Raw genomic sequence first — 21961 nt, 5'->3', positions numbered from 1 at the left:
ATCTCAATGCCAAGAAGAACCCAGAACATGTCAGGAGCACCAAAAAAATGCTTAAAAAAATCACACCTTACAGTTCCATGGCCTAATGCTTAGGCACAAAGGCCAGACCATCCACGAGCTTCGTATCCCCGGAAGCAAATATGGCCACGTGTCAGTTTTGCAAAGTGAATGGACTCTGCTGTCCTGAATCCCCACCTACCTGGCATTTCTAAATGCCAGGACTCAGAGCTGCCCATGGCTAAGGAAACTCTAGCTGCAGTGACAGATAAACCCTGGACTCCCAGAGGGCTAAGTTCATGGGCAAGCTGGTTTCTCACTCGCGTAAAACCCTGTCAATCAGCAGTAGGTGGGAAGGGGTCAGTTCTGCTCCATGGAGTCATTCAGCATCCAGGATTCTCCTGGCTTCTGACTGGAGGGGAGGAGAGATAGTAGAGGCCTACAGGGGAGGTTTCCTGAGCTCTGGAGGGGTGAAGTCTGGAGGGGTGCATGTTGCTTCTGTCCATTTCTCCTGACCACTAAGTCAGGTGGCCCCACCTGGTGGGGCTAGGAACTATTACCTCTGGCTGGGTATCTTCTTCCCCTGACGGGTCCTCATCGTAGAAGAGGAGCAAGACTGCTGGTGGGCTCTTCACCTCCCTGCCACACGGCTTAACATGGAATGGGAAAATGGGCCCTCAAGCCAAAGACACAGGGTGGCTTTGTTAAAGGAGCCAAGAGCAGGGCCTGAGTGGACAGAAACAACCCCAGACCATGGGGGCACCGTATAGCCCATCTTCACACATCCCTGGTGTTCTTGGTCACACAATTTCAGGACTGGAGGTGGCTGTGGCACTCTTCTGGACTTTGATCCACATCTTGTAAGTCAAAAGGACACAGCTGGCCTTGAAAAAGGACAGGAATGAGTGACAATCATACAGAAACCAGTGGTCTGGTCTCCAGGGGCCAGTCCTGGCTCTTGGTACCACAAGGCAGCTCACCCACCTGAGAGTGAAATAATTTGGCTCTTGGTTCGCTTAAAGGATAACAGTGGGTTTTCCTTTAGATTTAACTGTCTTTCCTAGAGATAAAGAAATCAACACTTGGGCATCTGCTTATTTGGGGACCATTTCTGCCAATAAAGAAACGAAGGTAAGGCTATGATTAATTACAAGTCAAAACCTGCCTCTACCCTGAGGACAACATCCCTGGGTTCTCTGGGTCCTTGGCACAGCAATTTCTGTTGCCACAAACATTCAGGAAATAAGAGTTAAGGATCAAGAAGAGGACGCTGTCCTAGCTCAGCAAAGCCCAGTGGGCAGCCACTTGCAAGGAAGTGCAGATGAGAGCCTGGAGGTGGCCAGCTCCATTCGAGGGAATGCTGAATCTCTGACCAACAAGGCACCGTGGTCAGGGTATTCCTGAGGAGGGGCGCAGCTCAGACTTTGGGCCTGAGCCGTGGGCTCCACAGGACCCTATATCTTGCCTGTTACTGAACAGCAGGCTTGGCAAATGAACAAGGTGAGTCTTTGCTACAAATTGACTTTGACCTTGAACCACAGGTTCCTACTGTGAATGAAAATATTGCTCAGGACCCCGACACTGCTGCCCACCTGGCTTTGTAAATCACCTGCTACCAACCCCTCCTCCTACCACGTCCGCCCAGACCCCCACTTTGGCAGTAGATGAGGGAGCACATGGTACCCCATGGGTCACTGCAATTGCTTTCCAGAACCCCAAGCCTGGAAGACCCCACTCCCTCCTCTTCCCAACCCCCGTCAGCTGACTTGTGTGAACTTGGGTGTGAAGCAGATCTGGGAGTTGGAATATGTGCCACGATGTGTCCAGCCTCTCCAGGCCTCTGTTTCCTTAGCCATTAAAATGGAGGTCATAATTCTTACTTCTAGGAAGATCGTGAAGATGGAAATTCAGCATCAAAAGCACGTGGCATGCTACAGGTAAATTTTCATTCCAACCTCCTGACCCTCTTCTAAGATCGTCTGAATTATCAGAATTCACAGTTTAAGGGGCAAACTGAGGGTTGCTCCTAAAAATCCTGTCTCGTCTCCTTGGCCCTGTAGGACGTCCCAGATGCTCCAGGCCTACGGTTGGGGATGGTGACCTTGCTGAGGACCTCAACAGGTATCCTCCCACTCCAGGGCTGGCCTGGTGAAGGATCCGAAAGAAAGCTGATGGTAGTGACCCTGCTCCGTGGGCTGCTACTCTGTCCCATGAAGCTCTGTCCAGCAGTAAAGCTGACTTTAACCTTGAAAGCCCAACTCAGCCGCCTCCTTATTCGTCACAGATAACTGTCCTGATGAATACACAGCTCCCACCATAGGGTTTGCCTCAGGATGCAAATTTGCCAGCGTTTAGGGTGAATCAGGCATATTTACTTTTCTGATGTTAGGGGTTTGATAAAATCCATAATGTCTTTGGCCTCAAGCCCTCTTCCTATTAATTATTAAACCCTTGTGTGTTTCGAGGGTAATTGAATCCGTGTTTCTAATTAGTTTACACTTAATTCATCAGAACAATTTTTAAAGGGCTGATGGATGTCCCAATAAGCCTCATGGGCAGTCTAATGAATCTTTATTTAAAAAGAAATTGGACACCTACCAAACTGTTAACAGTGGTTACCTCTGGGGAATGGGGCTGGGACAAGGGCCTGGAAGAGGAGGCACTGGGAATTTTTCTCTCTGTACACTGTGTGCTGCTTGACTTTTCCAATGTGGCGAGTGCCCATGACTTTGACTATTTCAGAGAAACTGCTGAGAAAGGAAAATGGGTTGGGAAATGAAATCCATGCAATGAAACCAGAGCAGTAAGAAGGCATCGTGGGTGGGCAAAAGCCTGGTTTCTGGCTCTAAGAGACCATAGTTCCCATCTCCTCTAGCCATTTAGCAGATTAGAGACCTTGGATGCTTACTTAACAGGTTTAGTAACTACCCACTACTTTAGGAGCATGTTGCTGAATGATTAGATGACATGCATAATGCCAAGTTAAAATCTTAATGCATGTCCCCACCTCTCTTGGGATGTGTGTCAGGCTCCCACAAGGCCCCTGGTCATCTGGCCCTGGCCATTCTCCCACTTTCCCACTACACTCCTGCTACAGGGAATCAATCTTCATTAATCTGTCAATCTGCAGGTCACCTTCCTGTGGATTTTTTCCTGGACCCGTGTGCATGCTCTTTTCTCCGTTTGAAACACTTCCTTTACCCCTCCCTCTATGCCCTATCGGGGATTCCTTCCTTCTGAGAACATTCATTGATTCACTCCCTTTAGAAATATTTGTTGAGCATCTACTATGTGCCAGGCACTGTGTTAGTTCCTGGAGTCACAGTGGAAAGTAAAAGAGAAGGAGTTCCTGTAAATATGGAGCTTGTTGTCTTGATGGGAGATGGACATGTGTTGAAAAACCATGAACATGGGAAACCACAAAGGATGGATGTGGGGCCATCTGAGCAGGTATTCCAGGATGGTTAGGCCAGGAGGTGGGGAAGGTGTGTCCAAGAAGGATTCCCTGGGTGAGGAAGTGACCACTGAGCTGAGACATGAAGGGTCAGTAAGAGATAAACAAATACAGGGGGCAGCCAGAGCGAGGGCATCACAGACCTACAGACAAGCCTCAGCTTCCTGGGTCCCCGAGCTGATCAAGCTCCACTGTCTGCCTGATCCCGCATCTGTCTCCCTCAAGATCCTGTAAGTTCCTTGAAGGCAGAAGCTGTCTTGTTAACTGTTGTGTCTCCAACACCTGGCACTCCCAGTAGGCATTCAATGAATGTCAAATCATCAATGACGAGTGAATCAACGAATGTGTGGCAGGCACACAATGAGTGTTCAGTGTCACCATGTCTTCCTCACCCTCTCCGGCGTCTCTGCTCTGTTTCAGTCCTAAACAAGGACGTTCCCCTCATTCTCTGGGTCCTCTTGGTCACCTCTTGTCCACCAGAGCACATTCCTGAAGGACTCTGGGCAGAGGACCCTCCAAGGACAACCCTATTGATGTGCAAGGCACACTTCGTAAGGAATCCATCAGGCAGGTCCTTTGGGGGCCTCTGCTGTGATACATATTCATATGTTGACAGTAAATCTGGCAAATTTGTGGATTTTTACAACTTCCAAACAGGTGTCTAACGCCAGTTGAGCGAAATCTGCAACCAGCTCCAAATGACAGAAACTGCATTCCACCTTAGGCTGATGACAGAATGTGTATTGCCAGGAAGCAGGGGAACGAGTCATAGTGTTTCCCATAACTTGAGCCCAAACGTCTAAATTAAGGGATGCTTGGCTGTGCTTAACGGGCGCCGTCATCACTAGCACCCTATAAACCCTCCGATACACGGCGATGCGGTTTATTAGCAGCGCCTCCATAGATTCTGTTTGCTCGTGTTCCATTAGAAAAACTTCATCCCACATTTAACAGCAATGCAATCGGATGTGTGCCCGCACGGAAAGGCCATCTAATTGGGCCAAAGCAGAGACGTGGGGATTGTTTCAGTAATTCCTCCAGGCAGGGCTGACTCTGCATTATCCGGAAGGCTCTTTGTTCTTTTCTTGCTAATTTCCAAACTCCTACAGGGCTTCCCAGCCTTCAGGACGCACTCCTACCCCGTCCCCCACCCTGATCCATTCTGAGAAGGATCTGATCAGCTTCTATTGTAAATTTAATTTCAAGCAGCCAGACGCTGCCTTCTGGCACCCTGGGATGTGGCTGCCTGTGAATAGCACTAGATGAAATGTGAGACGCTTTCAAGGAGATGGTTCTGAACTCCTGATGGAAAAAGGGAGGCGCTGGGAGATGAATGGCATCTGCATATGGCACAAGCTGTGTGCACCGTGCCTATTGGCAGCTCTGCATCGGCGACGCCAGGTGAGGCTGTCAGGACACAGCATCGCTGAGGTTGCCCCATTTTGCAGAAGGGGAAACTGAGGCTCAGGTGGGTTAACTGGGTTGCCCAAGGTCACTGACATAGAAGGAGGATTAGAGGACATGCACGTCTGAAGTTAAGGCTGTAACTCCTCAAATGGACCAAACTCGGGTTCTCGAGCTCAGCACTACCGCGTTGGGGACCAGCTAGGTCTTTGCCATGGGCCACAGTCCTGTACATGTGGGGTGTTCAACATGTCCTGGGCCCCAGCCTACTAGATGCCATTAGCACCCCTGAACTTGTACAGTTCTGTGGCAACCCAAAGTGTCCCCCAACATGGCCAAGTGTCTCAACACAGCCAAGTGTCCCCCAACACAGTCAAGGCGGGCAAGACTGCCTTCAGTGGAGAATGGCTGTTCTACCTTATGAATTTCAAATTTATGGGAGGTTTCTGCCTTTGCTTAATCACATTTTCTAGTTTAGTTTTCTACGAACATATGCGTGTTCCTTTATTTATGTCTTACTGTAGTTCAAAACAGTTTACACACTTTATTTAATTCTCACCAACTAGCCATGAGGTACATCCTGGTGCACCCACTTTACAGATGAGGCACCGAGGGTAAGAGCACAAACCACCTGCCGGCCCCTCCTGGCTGGGAGATGCTGGAGCCCGAGCTCACGTCATGCACAGGCAAGAGCAGTGAGGCTCCACCACTGAGGCTCCCCAGGGCAGAGAACACAGCAGGAGGCTCAGCTCCAGCCCGGGGGCTTAGTTTCTATAAGGGGGAGCTCACTGCTCACAAGGCAGCCCAGGAACAAGCTGTGGGAGAACGGTGGGCCTCAAAGGGCGAGAGGTGACTCTTCAACATCCACAAATAAGGTAAGAAGACAAGAGTGTTGGGCGGAAGGGGAGAAAAGAGAGATGCATTAAGAATGCAGTGAGAACAGCAACTGCTAACCATGTGCCAGTTGAGTTTCAGAGAATAAGTACAGAAAGCTCCCAGGTGACACAAGCAGAGAGAAACCTGCTGCAGGCCTCTTGGTGATCCTGTCCCACCATCTGCCTAGGAGGAGATGGCGGGGGGGGGGGGGAGGACTATGGAGGAATCAGTAACGCGCCGATACGTCACACGCATACTCCATGCACACACAGGCATGTGCATTTTACATAAACATGGTGTACAAATACGATATGCATACACATGATGCATACATAGATGTTACCTGCATACCCATGAAGCATGGCACATGTACACCTTACATGCATGCGTGTGATACATAATACACTTTACATGCATATGCATGGCTCCTTACATGCAAAATGAATGGCTCCCTGAGCCCAGGGCTTTCTTCGTGGTCTTTCTACCATGCCCAAAGTTCTCCAATCTCAAAAGTCTGCAGGGAGGACCCAGATGGAGAATCAGACAGGCCCCAAGGGCCCCCAGAAAGGACTGAGCACTAGATCCTACACACAGGACAGAAAGAGATGCAAACGATGTTTAAGAACCACTTAAGGATCTGCAGCTGAGGGATCCCTTATAACCACCCCGGCAGACGGGTCACTGTCCCCTCCATTTCACAGATAAGGCTTGGGGAAGACCAAACTTTGCATGAGTTCAAAATTTTAATAAATGCAGAGCCTTAGGGCTTGGGGATGTAGCTCCAAGGTGGAGAGCTTGCCTAGCATGTGGGGGGCCCTGAGAGGCATCCCCAGCACTGCAAAAAATAAAAAAAAATGAATAAATAAATACCGAGCTTTACTAGGTACACGTCTAGGTCTGTCCCCATCTATTATACCCTGCCACTTCACAGGAAAATAAGGTAAGAAGTGGCCCACCTGTTCTGCTAGCCGAGAGAGGAAAAGCGTCAGTGTGACAAATGGTAGGCCAGAAGGACACTTTTTCCTGGGGACGGGAGTTCACCACAGGATGGTCAGGTCTGTCTTCTGTTGCCCAGCTAGAGGGCACAGTCCCCCACGCCCTCCTTTCCTTTGTTTTCTCCTGTTCACAGTCCCCACAGGTCCACTCCTGACTCCGAAGGCGACTCTTTAACTTCGCACAAACCCACACGTCTTTCTTCTCCATTGCTCTAACCCAGGCGACCACCATCTCCTGCCCGGCCTGACAGCTGCCAGTCTTCCCCCACCCGCAAGGTGACTTCCACACTGCAGCCAGACCAGGCCCAAATCCTCTGCCTGAAAACTTTTATTAGACGGGTATTGACAAAATATCTACTGATAACATATACATCACGGTGGAAAACTAAATATTTCCCCCACTACAATCAGTAACAAGACAAAGTTTCTGCTCTGACCATTTCGATGCAATTCAAAGGAGGATCTAATCAATGCAGTCATAAAAAAAAGGAAAAATAAAAAGAAAAGGCATCCACACTAGAAGAGAGAAACAAAAATTGCTACTATTCACAGATACAAACAATATTATTTGAACTAATAATGAATTCAGCAAGATCATAGGACGTGAGTGAATATACAAAAATCAACTGCATTTCTATTTATCGGCCCTGACTAGTCCACAAATCAGATTTTTAAAAGTATTCTATTCACAGCGGCATCAAAACAGTAAAAGCTTTTATAAGAGAAATTTCTAGCTCAAGATGGAGAGCCAAGACTCCATGTCAAAATCCCATTCCACCTGACCCCAAGATTCTCAGGAAAGTGACCTGAGACAGACAGCATATTTACGTCCACCTTGAAAACTAAGAAAAAGAGACAAGATACCGACGTGCCACGGAATGCCAAGGCATTTCTCCAAGATGCAAAGCCAGTGAGATTCCATTAAGAAGGTTAGCAAGGCAGGATGTTGACAGAGAAATGCAGCTTAAAATAGGTTTTAAAGAAGTAACTTGAAGCACTTGTAGTATAGAAATCACAGAAAAAGCACAGAAAACTTGTACTTGAAGACAGGGAAAGGGAAGTAACAGCAAGAAAGCTTAAAAATAGAAAGCACTAAATATCATAGAGAAGCACATATATCAGTTGTCACCAAAAAAAGGTGAGGGGACTAAACTTTCCTGTTAAAGAATAAAGATTTTCTGTGAGAATTTTTTTTATAAAACTCCAACTCTATTTTTCTATCCCTAGACAATGACAGATGTATTAAAGAGAGAGGAACAGGCAAAGATGGACCCAATAAATTCAAAAGGAAAAGAAAATGGGAAGAGAAACCCGGCAATATTCGATTCCAAGCAGAACTGGAGGTATAAAAAAAAAAAAAACTTGAAGGATAAAGATAATTTGTATGTTGAAAAAATATAAAACTCACTGTGAAAATAGGATGTTTACAAATATTAAGGGACCAAAGATATAGCATCCGAATCTATAAATTAAAACTTAGAAATAACAGAAGAAACTGAAAAATAAAAAAACAGTTAAAATGTGAGACGAATATATTGGTCTTGACAAATACCAATTAGCCCACAAATAAGAAATTAGAGCAACTGTATGTCATGAATAACATGAATTTTTACCCTTTGACTGAAGAATATCTGTTCTTTCCCAATAGTCATAGAACATTTACCCCAAAAATTATCTTATACAAAGGAGGGGGAAGTCAACAAATTCTCCAAAGTAGAAATCATAATGCGATCTTAATGCAATAAAGCTAGGTAATATTTTTTGAGTATAAGCAAATATTACTTGAAAATTTGAGGGGAAAAAAAACCCCTAGAGTCAAAGAGAGAACAAAACTGCAATTAGAAACTCTTTCTGAAATAACAACTACCCATCAAAATTGATGGGATATGGTCAAAGTTGTACTTAGGGGAAAATGCCTCTTAATGTTTTTATTATCAAACAAGAAATAATGGAACTAATTCAATTCACGAAATCAGCATAAGAGCAACATCGGCCTAAGGTAAGTGGGAGAAAAGAATGGATAAAGATAAAAGTAGAAATCAATATGTGAGATAATAGAGGAGGAATGAAATTGATAGCCCTAGCTCTGGGACTTTAAAAAGGCCAATAAAATAGGCAAAGTTCTGGAAAGACTAATGGAGTAAAAGAAAGGAAACACCAAGCCGAGGAGAAGATGGCGGAAGGGAGGTAGCCCAGACACTGGAAAGATGGACAGGTACGGTGCCAGGTAATTAGTAAGGATGAGTGAGTCCCTAGACAAACATGCAGACAAGAACTGATTCATGAGGAAGAAGAAAACCTAAGTAGACTAATAACTAGGGAAAAATAAAAATGTTCACAACCATCCAAAGGTCCACACCCCCAGAGAAGCCCCACTCCAACACCCCCAAGGACAGCATATTCCAATGTTATTCAGATTATCCTCTGGGCCTTCCCCTGGGCAAACCCTGCATGCCCTTGGCTACTACTAAAATGAACTGAAATGAGCAGACCAGGTGAAGAATCTAACTAAGCAGGGTGAAGGCAAAGAACCCCAGATCCTCCTTCTCAAACTGGGCTGGCTGGCCAGGGAAGGCTGTTGGGCTGTGCCAGGGCAGGACCACCCTCCTAAAGGCCTTTATATTCCCTGTACCCAGAGCGTGGAAGCATTCCCCAGATGCCCAGACAGAGATGCCATGCGTGACCCTCCATGATTCTGCTGTCTTCTCCTGAGAAAGGTCTTCCCCCAGTGCCCTAGAGAACCCCAACATCGCTCCTGGACCCCACGTGCATGCTTGGTCTCCCTAGTGTGATGGGCAGGGTGTGTGCATACCTGTCTTCCCATTAGCACATACACTCCGTGAAGGCAGGGACTTCGTTTTGCTCACTGCTGTGTTTACAAGTGCTCAGACAGTGCCAGGACATAGTAGGTGCTTGTGAAATATTTATGGGACAAATGAGCAAAGAGGACTGTTGTGGTTTGGATAAAAAGCTCATGTGTGAGACAATGCCAGGTTTGGAGGAGAAATGACTGGGTTATAGCCTTAACCTAATCAGTGAATTAATCCCTGGTGGGATTAACTGGATGGTGATTAGAGGTGGGTGGGATGTGGCTGGAGGAAGTGGTTCATTAGGGGCCTGGCTATCGGGTATATATTTTGTATCTGGTGAGTGGAGTCTTTCTCTCTCTCTGCTTTCTGATCATCATGTGGACCGCTTCCCTCTACCACACTGTTCTGCCATGATGTGCTGCCTCACCTCGAGCCCTGGGGACTGGAGCCTACTGTCTGTGGATTGAGACCTCTGAAACTGTGTGCCCCTAAATGAACCCTTCCTCCTGTACAGTTGTTCTGGTAAGGTCTTTTAGTCACAGTGGCAGAACACCTGGCTAAAACGAGGGCTACTCTTGTCCCTTTAACGAAGTTTCACTGAACACCTAGCAAGTGCCTCACTCTGCCCATCTCCAGGCAAGATGGATGAGCCACGTCTAAACCTGAATGGGTTGGACCCTTGCTGCAGCCCTCCCATCTCACCTGTGCACTGCCCTGAGAGGGCAGGGAGAGGGAGAGAAGAGGGCGGGGTCCACCCTGCAGATGTGATGTGACCCCACTCTGGGAACCCAGAGGCCCGGGCTCAGAAGCATCTTAAACAAAGCCTGGAGATGAAACCCAGGGCTGGGAAAGCTCATTAATGCACCAGCCATTAGAGGCAATTAGGCTTCCCTTGACTCTGAAGTCATTAACCCCTTGGTTCCCGGGGAGCGGGGAAGCCTGGCTACAGGACAGGGCAAGGCTTGTGATGGAGCACTTGCAGAGCTACCACTCTGGGGCCTTTGCCTTCACCCCCAAATGCTTGCCCTTCCTGCAGAGGGTGGAAGCCCTGGCGCCCTGTCTCCCTCCTGGTGTGTCATCTTTCCACCTTGGGACACCATTCAGGGGCACAGGACAGCCATCTCACCTGCTCCACAATTTTGTCTTTTATCTGCTGGCATGGCATCGAGAGGGTGAGAACTCACCCAAACTCCCAATTTCTAAAAGTGCTTTTACTAGCGCATCACTGTTACCCACCGCAGCAGGTTCATCTCAACAGACGTGCAGGTTCCCAGTACGTCCTCCTCCCCCCCTTGCCCCTGCCCTTGCTCCCCTTCTTCCACTCTGCTGGTCTTCTACAGGTTTATGTTTCATAATCGGTACTTTATAGATAAGCAGGAAAGTGGAATCGCTGTGGTATGTTCATATATCTACATAGCATAATTTGCTCGATTTCATTCTGCCGTCCCCCTTTTCCTCTCCCTCCTCCTTCCCCCTCACTTTCCTTCCTATCCTCTGCCCATCTCCCTACTATTTTCATGGGGGACCCCCTAATACTTTTTTTCACTTATTGTCTAGCCTTCCCCTAGGAAAAAAAAATTTCTGGCTTATGTCCCTTAGCAGGATGTTCTCCAGTGCCACCCAGTTACTAGCACATGCCATAGCTCATTCTTCTTTGTGGCTGAGTGAAGCTCCATGGTGTATAGATACCACATTTTCTTTGTCCGTTCCTCTGCCAAGCTCCCAATTCTACACTCATAGTCAAGGCCACCCAAATGCAAGGCAAATTTCAGCAAAGTATTCGTGGTTTTGAATGCATCATGCAAGAGATACTCATCACCCACAGCCTGCATTCCCCACATCTGTGGGGTCCAAAGGGGAAAAAAAATAGTTCTGTCTGTGCAAAGACTAGACACCAACAGATGCCCACACATACGTGCAAAGCCGGTTTCAATAGAAAGATCTGCATTTCTCCATACTCCTTTTATGTTTTCCGTGTGATTTTCCCTACTCATCAGTCTTGCTGATTGGATACTCTGAAGTAGGGGAAGGAAATTAGGAGCCTCAAAAAAGCAGAGGAGTGGAAGGAAAGCCCCATAAAAACAGAAGCCAGTGCTGATGACCATGAGCCTTTCAGCCCTATCCAGTGACCTCCTCCTCCCTGCAGCTTGGACGAGGACCCAACTGGGTGCCATGGGGAGGGCAGAGAGGGTGGTACCTGGTTCGCAGGTTCTCTGGCCGGGGTGGGCCATCGAATACTGACAGGACATCAAAGTCCTCTTCCAGGGCGAAGGACTGGAACACGAGTTGGATCCTGTGCTGGTCCTCGGCGGTGATGGTCCACGTGCAGTTGGCATAATTGGGGTAGCCATACGGGAACCCTGGGCTCTCCACTGTGCCATTGGGACCCTGCAGTTGGAACGTGCAATTCTGGCCTGGGAGAAAGAAATGAAGCAGTCAGTGTGGCCAGAAGAACTTACAGAAGCTTCTAGAAAGAAGGAAGCAATGTGTTCAAGAATCACCGGCCCACTTTTCCAGGTGCTTCCTAGGGACCAACCGTGTGCTTGCCCCAGAGGAACAGGAGATGGGAGACCAAAGGGGCCTGTGACCAGGTGGTCGGTTGTGCATTGCTCTAGTCAAGCCTTAGAACAAGTCTGTGGGGTAGGACACCAAGGCTAAAGTGCCCCAGAGCCATTCGAACCTCCTCCCTGTGGCCTGACTCTCAGCTAATGCCCTCCCACCCTGCATAGAAAAGAGAAGCCATCAAGGGATTCCCCCTCGTCCCAAAGTTAGCCCTTCTAGCTGTCCTCATTCCTCCTTCAGAGGGACCCCCTCTCCATCGCCATGTCACCCTCCCCACAGGCCAGTTCCTTCCATCCTTCCCTACTGTCCAAGAACCTGCCTCTCTCAAACCTGTTCCATCCTCTCTCCACTGGAAACTTCCCATTCTGAAGGTCCCAAGACTCCCACCCCACCCCTCCAGGCCTCCCCGGCCTCGGCTCCCCCCTCCACAGCCAGAGTTCTAGAAGACACATCCAGTCTCCACGTCCTCACTTCCCATCCAACCCTGTCCACTCCCTCCAACCCTGTCGGCTCCGCCTTCTGGTCCTGTGGATCCACCCCAACAGACCTAGCGAGGCCACAGGTGCGCCCCGTGGTGTTTCACCTCCGGGTTCACTGGCCTCTTGCTGCTGCTAATGCTGTTCCCACCCCTCCCCAGGCCAGAGCACCTGTGACCTCGGGGTGCATGCCCCACCCTTGGATCTGGCTCAGGAGAGCAGCTGATGGACAGCAGGTAGGCAGGCCGAGTCTGCATTTCCTCCTGCTTCCTGGGGGTGTGCTGAGCAGAGGCTTGGGGACCACGCTGTGAGCGGCCTCGGCCTGGGCTTCCTCCCACCCCCCGCAGTCTCCTGCTTCCCTCCACTGCCCTCCTCTCTGTCCTTGTCCAGCTCCATGTCAGGGCCTCGCCTCCTCTCTCCCTAGCCTGGAGGACCTCCCGTGTGTGCACCTGATGACACACAGTCCAGACCAGGTGGCGGCCCCTCCCTTCAAGGCCGAGGTCTCCTTTGGGAGTCACGGGCTCTTGACACCCCCGGCCACTCTGTGCTCTTCTGACCCTCCCTCTCTCTGGGGACGGACTAGTACCTCCACTCTTTGTGTAGAGAGACCCTTGAAGGTGAACCACTCCCTCTCCTTCATGACCCTGTGGTCAGTGGGTCACCCTGTGTCAATTTCATCTCCCCCACCCCACACCAAGCTCTTTGCTGGCCTCCCATAGCTCCCATGTGGTGAGTCCCACGTACTCTGGCCCTGGACGCCTCATACTTCACCCTGGAACTGAGAGCCTCATTTCAAAATAGAAATCTCATCAGGCATCCCCCACCCATCTGCCCCAAGCCTTCCATGACTCCTCATTGCTCTTCAATAAGGACAAAAACACTGAAGGTCTACAAGGGTCTCTTCATGGTCTCGCCCTGAGTGACCTCTTTTAAAAAAAAAAATATATATATATATATATATATATATATATATATATATATATTAGTTTTAGTGACCTCTTGCCCCACACCCACCGGCTTTCCAGCCAAACACCTGCCCTCCACAGCCCTGCACACCTGCCCTCCGACTGCACAGCCACGAGCCCTGTGCACCTGCTGTTCCCTCTGCCTAGAACACTATTCCTTCTTTCCTGGCAGGTCTTTCAGACCTCAGTCTGGTGTCCCTCCTTGATTAAGTCAAGCCCCCGCCCCCATTATCTTCTGTCACAACCTCTCCTTGGCCGCACTCAGCACAGGAGCAAGTCTCCAGGCCTCCGTGTGATGGTTTCATGAGCACCATTTCACCACGCCGTGAGTCTGTTAGACCAGAGACCACACGAGTGAGTCTTCCATCTGCGACTCCACCCTCCAGCTCAGCAGCAGGCACAGGGTAACTTCCCAATAATTCAATAAAGCTCTCCTGCATTTACTCAGTATCTGCCTAGACGTTCTCCTAAGACCTTGACCTACACTGGTCTGCTGATCAGTTACCACAGCCCCAGGATCGGCACTATTCACATCGTCCCCATTGTACCCATGCAGAACTAGGGCAGAGAGAAATTAGGGAAGGGGGCCTGAGCCGCTGTTACTCAGAGGTGGGATTTAAACAAAAGTCGTCCACTTTCTTTACCGCGATGCTGATAAATTGTCTCAACACTTTTTTTTTAAAGCCACTTTAGGGATTAGCTGACAAAGGGCACTTAATCTCTAAAATGACTTTAATATTAAGAAATCTCTTAATACAAACTATCCCATTAAAGGAGAAAAAAAGTTAAGGGCTTCTGAATAAACTCTAAAGAGGCATTTAATAAAATTAGACATGTAACTGATTAAAATAAGTATTCAGAACTAGGAAAGAGAATATTTCCTTTCCATGATAAAGCATCCATTTTTGAACAATACCCTACATCGTATTTTTGGTGAAACATCTGATTAGGATCAAGAACAAGACAGAGATGCCATCTTCCCCCCCACCCGGGGACTTCATGCCTTATTGGAAGAGCTAACCCATGCGACACAAGAGAAAGAAATGAGTAAGGAAGAAGCAAAAAGATGGCTTGCAAATGATACATTAATATACTTAGAGAGTCCAGGAGAATCAATCATAAAGTGATTAAAACTCTAATAAGAAATTTCAGTACAGTAGCCAAATGCAAAAACACATAAAAAATCAATAACAACCTTATACGCCAGAGAACAGAGAAAATATTAGACTAAAGTTCTTGCTTATGGTAACTACAAAGTGCATATACATAGAAATAAACTTAGTAAGAAATGTAAAGGCACTACATGAAAATAATTTTGTGCAGAGGATTAAATATTTTTAAATAATTGGAGAGACAATACAATCTTGATTGGAAAGACTAACTACTGAAAGGTTAATTTATAATATTGACCTCTTGGAAAATTGTTGAGAAGTTAATTTATAAGCTTAATACAATTCTGATCAAAAGCCCAATGACCTGTTTGAAATTTGGTAAAATGATACCTAAGTTTAACTGGAAAAATAGGTTATTATAGACAGTGCATTTAAAAAAATGGTAGTAAATTTAGTAGTTTCACATTATAAGATACTAAGTGGAGTCACAAATGACCACTGAAAATGATGTGGGGGTAGTACCAGAATGACGGATAGAATCTGAAACAGTAATATAAGAATAGTCTTAACATAATAATACATGTAAGGAAATATTTTAAAAATCAAGGAGGCCGGGCACAATGGTACACACCTGTAATCTCAGCTACTGAGGAGGCTGAGGCAGGAGGATCACAATTTCAAGGCCAGCCAGGGCAACTTAGTGAGACCCTGTCTCAAAATAACAGAAGAAGGACTGGGGTGGTGCTCAGTGGTGGAGTACTTGCTTGGCGTTTGTGAGGCTCTGGGTTTTATCCACAGTACCTCAAAAAAATTCATGAGAAAATAAAAAGATATTTGCAGGTTCAATTACTGTTCACAGAAAAAATTGAGTTGTCTCCTCAACTCATGCCATAGACCAAAGTAAGTTCCAGATGGAGTAAAGAGTTAAAAGTTAAATATATATATATATATATATATATATATATAATATTTAATATAATATATAATATTTAATATAATATATAATATTTAATATAATATATATAATATATTTAATATAATATATATATATATATATTAGAAGAAAATTTAGATAATTATCTGACTGTGATTTTCTGAACAAAAAAGTTGTGGAAGAGACTGCTAGATAGTTTTATCTAAAAACTGTCAAAATAGAAACAAAATCAAAATGCTTACAAAAATGATAGAAATAGAAATCCTTAATAAAGAGTTATTACTAATAATAATTTTAAAAAGAGCAAGCCTTATATCGAAAAAAATTGGGCTCCAAGAGAAGACATGAGTGGCCAGGGAACCAGAAATATACCCAAATGAGATAATGAAATAAAACTTCCACCTCCACAACTTTCAAAGGGGCCCTAGGGACACCTCACAGGCACCGGATCTCTATGCCCCTAAAACCTCCTTGGTATATCACTGCCTCGTGTCATTCACTCATTCATTCACTCCTTTAGGTTAGACCCTCTGATAAAGCCAGGGGGCCCAGAGCACAGACTGGACACAAGTGAATTCATCCATCCATGGGGCCGGACTGTGCTAAGGGTCACAGAGAGTGGCTCTGAGGACCTCACAAGGGCTGCATCGTCTGGGCCACCCTCCTTCATTGGCAGACAACTGTTGATACCAGCATTCACCACCAACCCCTGCACCCTGGACAGTGCCTCAGCTCAGCCCTGCCCTGGCCTAGAGATTCTGACTCGGAACCTGGGTATGAATGGTGTCTTCTGCAAGAAGTGTCTAGAGCAAGAGTGAAGGGTGCTCAGGACATTTTCCATGGGATGGAAAAGATAAAAAGAGGAGGAAGCAGGAGACAGTTACAATAGGAAGAGGAGATCTGGGGAGAAGTTTCATTAGGAGAGGGTGACTCCAGGTGGTGACCACCACTGAGAGACTAAGATGAGGGTCTTGGATGAGGTCACTTGGTTTGACGTCTGAATGGTCCCTCTGGTAATAAGAACACGGAAAGTGGGAGCTTTGTTCTGGTCTTTGGCGGGTCTTCAGGGCCTAGAATTCAATAACTATCTGCTCAGTGGATACATCCATTTCCACAAAGGCAGGTGGGAGGGGATGAGGTGGATAGAGGCAGGTTTGTAAGATGTAGAGGCAGGATTGGCTGGTACACCTTGCAAGGCCATTATATTTTAAACAAAAACAGTAGAAAATGTGAAAAATACATCAAGACTGTAAAAAAGGAAATGGAATCTCACTTTCCTTCCAGAGGCAACTGCTATTAATATTTTCATCTTTTTTTTCTATAATTTTCCATGCATATTTCATATTGTTGAGATAATATTGCACATACAATTTGGGGAGCTCTTTTTACAGTAAATTATTCTTAAATCTTAAATTACAAAAGGCACTTGTAATACACACAGATACAGGGTGCATGCAACACGAGTATAAAGAAAAATTCATCTCCAGCCTCCCTCCCTTACGCCCTACCTAAAGTTACTGAAGTTAGCAGCCAGGCCTGAGCCCCTCCCCACTCCACCCTTGCTCATGCAAACATATGGACACATTTTGGGAGAATTTTTATTATATTGCTTTAAAAGTGAGATTGCAGTTCAGTGCATTTCTCTGCAGCATGCTTTCTCACTTAACAATACGTTGGGGACACCTTCCAGGTCAGTAGATACAGATCTAACTGATTTTTTTTTATATAAATGTGCAATATTCCCTGGCATGGGTATATCTCAATTTATTCAACCACTCCTCTGCTGCTGGCCATTTGGGTCATTTCTTGGTTTCCTTTTGTAACAATTCCGTAAACATTATAACGTGAGTCTTCTCCCAAGAGTTGAATCCCCTCATAAACAGCATTTCAAATGGATCCACAACATCCCAATGTATGTTTATACTAGAATTTACTCAACCATTCTCCTATTGTCAAACATTTAAATTGTTTCTGGATTTTTTTTAATATATATTCTATTATAAGACCTGGACCCTCAGCGAGTCTGGGGACAGGATGCTGGCCAGTGCAGTGGAAAATGATTTTCCATGGCCAGAGTCCCAGAATGAATGTTCACTTCGTGTGGTCATTGTGTCCAGTTTTGCCTTCTGGTGGGGTTCTGTCCTTGTTAGGCTGGCTGACGTCTGTGGCGGGCACTGTCAGGGATGACTACAAAGGGGCATAAAGCCTGACCTGTATGGAAGTCTCCTGAATCCAAATGGATGTTCCCTGGTTGGGAAAGTTTGACCCAGTGTCCAGACTCCAGACTGAAATGCTGATGGAATGAGTCCATGCAAAATGGCCATGTGTCCTTTTAATGTCCATGAAATATGAATTTCTTCCAAGTAAAAAGCCTTCACATCCAGTCAATGACGTTCTGCGCCACGCAGGGAAGGGCTGCTGCTGACTTGCATGCAGAGGGGCCTCCATTTCTCTCCCAGCCTCATGTGGCCTGCCCACTCTCACCCATGCCTTTAGTCTCTAGTGATGTAGCTATTAAGGAGGCCAAGACCAAGGCCATGGCTCAAGAACAACCTCAGAGAATCGGATTCTTGGGGCTGTTTTTCATTCTTTTTTTTGACAAATTCCCTAGCACAGTTTTCCAAAAGTGCAGGCTTCTGGGTCAAAGGGCATGAACACTTCTGAGTCTTTGGCTCTCGATCACCAAAAGTCTTTCTAGAAAACATGCGCCCATTACATTCCCAAGGGCCATGTCTAGGAACACCTATGTCAAGCATTGTGCCAACACTGTGGGTTATCTTATTGAGAAGTTTTTGCCTGGAAAAATGAACAAAAAAGGCACGATGTTTTAGTTAGCATTTTTTTATGGCTCAGATTCTACATTTTTCAAGTTAAAAAAAATTTAATTTCTCTCTTTGGGAACTAACTGATGAAACTTTTGGGTCATTTTTCATCGTGGCATTGATTTGTCTTATTGAACTACATATCCGTATATCATCTAATAGAAGTGAATCCTCTATGCATCTGTGGCATTACATGGATGCTGAATTAATATTTGTTGAATAAATACATGCTACATGTATGTTTTGTAGTTGTATTAGCTATTTATTTTTATTATGTTTGATATAGAAAGGTCTCTACGTTTCATGTACTCAGATCTTGTAGATCTGACTGTTTTCTTGTCAGTTCATGCCAACTCTGTATAGAATCGGGGTTCTGGTCTTCTGTGGTGTTTGTTGTCAATATTGTTTTCTGCCTGGTGTGTGCTTTCTGTGTGGTTTGGGGCCTCCCGTGGATTAAACGTCCAACGTTCACAGCTCAGAGGCAGCCTCGTTTCCCTCTTTCTTGGTGATACTGTCCCTTCATTTACACTGAGAAAGTCTTTTCTCGAAGATTGGTTGGATTCTCATCTCACCAAACAGAAAAGTCAAAGTCTTTGCTGTGGCCCCCAAAGACCCAAGTTTACAGGTGTCCCTTGCCCCCTGTCCTTTGTCCCTGTGATCCGGCTGATCTGCCTCCTAGATGTTCCCTGAGCCATACACTCTCCTAGGGACCCTCACTCTTGCTGGTCCTCCCACAGGAGCTGCGTGACCTGCTCCCTCAGGTGTCCATCACACGCTCAGAGATCACCCTGAGTAAACCCCAAGCCATTCTCCTCTCAGACAGGTGCTCCGGGTCCCTGCTTGTTTTCTCCACAGCACAAGCACCTCTGATGTGTATTTTCTTGTTATTTTCTGCACTGTCACCTCCACTAGAATGCACCCCTCCATGACACCAGGAGCACGGTGGTTCCATCCTCTGCTCTACCTCCAGCCCCCAGGGCTGCACCTGGCACTTAGTAGATGCTCACTGAAGAGTGATGGGCTGAGTGCACACATACCCATCAACGGCCCACCCAGCTCTCTGTGTGGCAGCCAGCTCACTCCAAGCACTTCGAGACTCATCACCTCTTCCAGAAGCCTTCTCAGAACTTTCCAGCATCCTCCCAGTCCTTCCCCATCATTCACAATGCACACCACTGCCCTCGCCAGTGGTCACGCCATGCTTCTGTGAACATCTTCATCAGTAGATTCCTCAATTTTTAGTCACATATTTTTCTTCAGCACCTAGCTCAGCACCTGTCCTCAACAGACACTTGGTACGTAGTTTTTGAGTGAGTGATTGAACCAATCGAACTAATGGTGTATAATTTTCAGACAACACCTGCCAACTTCATTTGTCCCTATTTTTATGGCTTGCTTGAGAGGTGGCTTCGTGAAAAGCTTAGAAGTATAGGTTTTGGAAGCAAAAGCCTCAGGTTCAAATTTCAGGTTTGCCACTTAATACCATGTGGGCCATTTCTTGAAACTCTTTAAACTCTAGTTTCAACATCTTCAAAATTAAACTTGTTTCTAGAACGGCTGCATGAATGAACATGATACTGCCTGCTAAATTACTAACTACCCAGAACAGTACCTGGTATGCACTGTCAGCGATCAATAAGTACCAGCTAATCTTTTAGTAAAGATTTGTAATTTTATTGATGTAGGTCCCAGTCACATCTTGTTAAGGTTATTCCAGTATATTTTATGTATGTTTTTGTTACTCTAGTAAATGACATTTTTTTCCCAACATTTTTTCCTAACTGGTTATTACTGATATACAGAAATTTTTATTGATTTTTATATATTCATCTCACATCCAACCAGGTTTTTGAACTCTTATTCATTCTCAAGATTTCTCAGTTGATTCCCCGTGGGCGTTTTAGGTACACAATCATGTTGTCTACAAATAAGGATAATTTCAAGGAGATAACTCTTTTGAGAAGTTTGGCAGGAAAATTCAATTGGGTTCTGCAAATATTTATTGACTGATAAGGTCAATTTGGGATAGATTCCGTTGGAGATGCAGTGGGACATCCTATAAAGATGGCCAGAAGGTAATTAGGCTGTAGACCAGTGTTTGGGGGTACAATCTGGGCTGGAGATGTGGCTCTGGCACGGCCATGCCACTAATGAAGCTGCCCTCCAAGGAGCACAGAGGAGAGCTGCTGGTGCCGGGGAAGTCGTCACTGCCCTGCAGGTGGCTCAGCTGCCACATGGAACACCCCTGGACACGTCAAGACCACAGTTGGCCTCTGGGCCACCTGCATGTGTGTTTCCTGGCAGGGCCACCTGGTCTGCAGATGGGAGAGGCAGGGGTCAAGCAGTATCACTGGCCCTCAACAATGACCCCACAGAAGAGGACCAAGTACCTGGTCGTCAGGGATGCTGGCATCCAGCCTCATCTGAGCCCCTCTCCCGCTGCAGCTTGTGTACTGTGGTCATCCCAAATAGCTCATCAGCTGCAAACACCCCAGGTCCTCTCAGGCCTTCACAGTGTTTGGCCCTTTGCCCAGAATGCTCCTCCCCGCTGCCTCTACCTAGCGAATCTTGCTCACTCTTTCAGATTCAGTTCACACAGCACCTCCTCAGAGGGCCTCCCTCATTTCCCAGGCAGATCTGTCTCTGTCTCTCTTCTGTCTCTGACTCTCTCTCTCTCTCTCTCTCCCCCTCTCCCCCCACTCCCATGACCCCACAGGGGTGACCATCCACCCAACTCCAGACCTGTTCTCTCTCATCTGTGTCTTTCAAAAAAACAAAGACAGTTTGCCACTCTTGCTTAAAACCCTTCGATGGCTCCTCTGGATAAAGCCCCAAATCCTAAATATGGGGCTATGAGCTGGCCCTTCCCTGTGAGCTGCCTTCCCTTAGGGAACTCTCCAGCCGGAGGAGGCTCCCTAGGGTCCCTAAAGCTCAGTACTGTCGCCCACTCTGAGTCTTGCTGCTCCCTCTGATGAAGCATCCTTTATCTCCTGCTCTCATCCATTCTACTCATCCTCTAGGTCACAGAGGGTCACAGCTTAAATTTCCCTGGCCCCAGGAGATCTTTCTGGCTACTCCCCTAAGCTGTATTCCTCTCCTTCATCACATACCGCACTCTGTGTTCTCAGGAGCCTTGTGTCTACACTGGCTCATGGACCACATGTTACCACTTTGTTTAGTGTCTGAGATGTGGATTCCATAAAGGTAGAGCCCACATTCTGTTCCATACGGATCCCCCATACAGGAAATTACTATTTCACATTGACTTGGCCTCCAGGAGGAATATAGGCTTAACTTTCTCATACCAGAAGTGGGGATTTGTCACCCTGGACTGTCTCCAGTTCACCATCTCCTTGTGATTCTCTAATGTGATCATCCAGATAACTGCTCTATGCATCTCCCATAAGACAGCTAGATAGTGCCTATTTGACTTATCCACCAACTCGTCCCACACCCCTTGTGTGCTATGTAGATATGCCATGGTGACCCTCCTTAGTCACAATGTGACCTTCTGGAACTTATGCCTCTTGCTCTAAACCCTCCAATTCCAACAC

At 46.6% G+C, this 21961-nt stretch overlaps 1 protein-coding gene across 5 annotated transcripts in view; it reads right to left on the bottom strand.

The window, feature by feature from the left end:
• Positions 1–21961, bottom strand: part of Csmd2 (CUB and Sushi multiple domains 2) — a 548321-nt gene that overhangs the window by 476147 nt on the left and 50213 nt on the right. For all 5 annotated transcript variants that reach the window (XM_046468882.1, XM_046468883.1, XM_046468884.1 and 2 more), the window contains exon 2: positions 11734–11950. In XM_046468882.1, the coding sequence (XP_046324838.1) occupies positions 11734–11950 (217 nt within the window). The remainder of the gene's footprint in view (positions 1–11733; positions 11951–21961) is intronic.

Source organism: Marmota monax, unplaced genomic scaffold (genome assembly GCF_021218885.2).
Source record: "Marmota monax isolate L192 unplaced genomic scaffold, Marmota_monax_Labrador192_F-V1.1 WCK01_AAM20220418_F8-fsc00008, whole genome shotgun sequence".
NCBI classification, from domain to species: Eukaryota; Metazoa; Chordata; class Mammalia; order Rodentia; family Sciuridae; genus Marmota; species Marmota monax.
The sequence above is the reverse complement of the archived record's forward strand: the minus strand, read 5'-3'. Positions and strand labels throughout refer to the sequence as shown.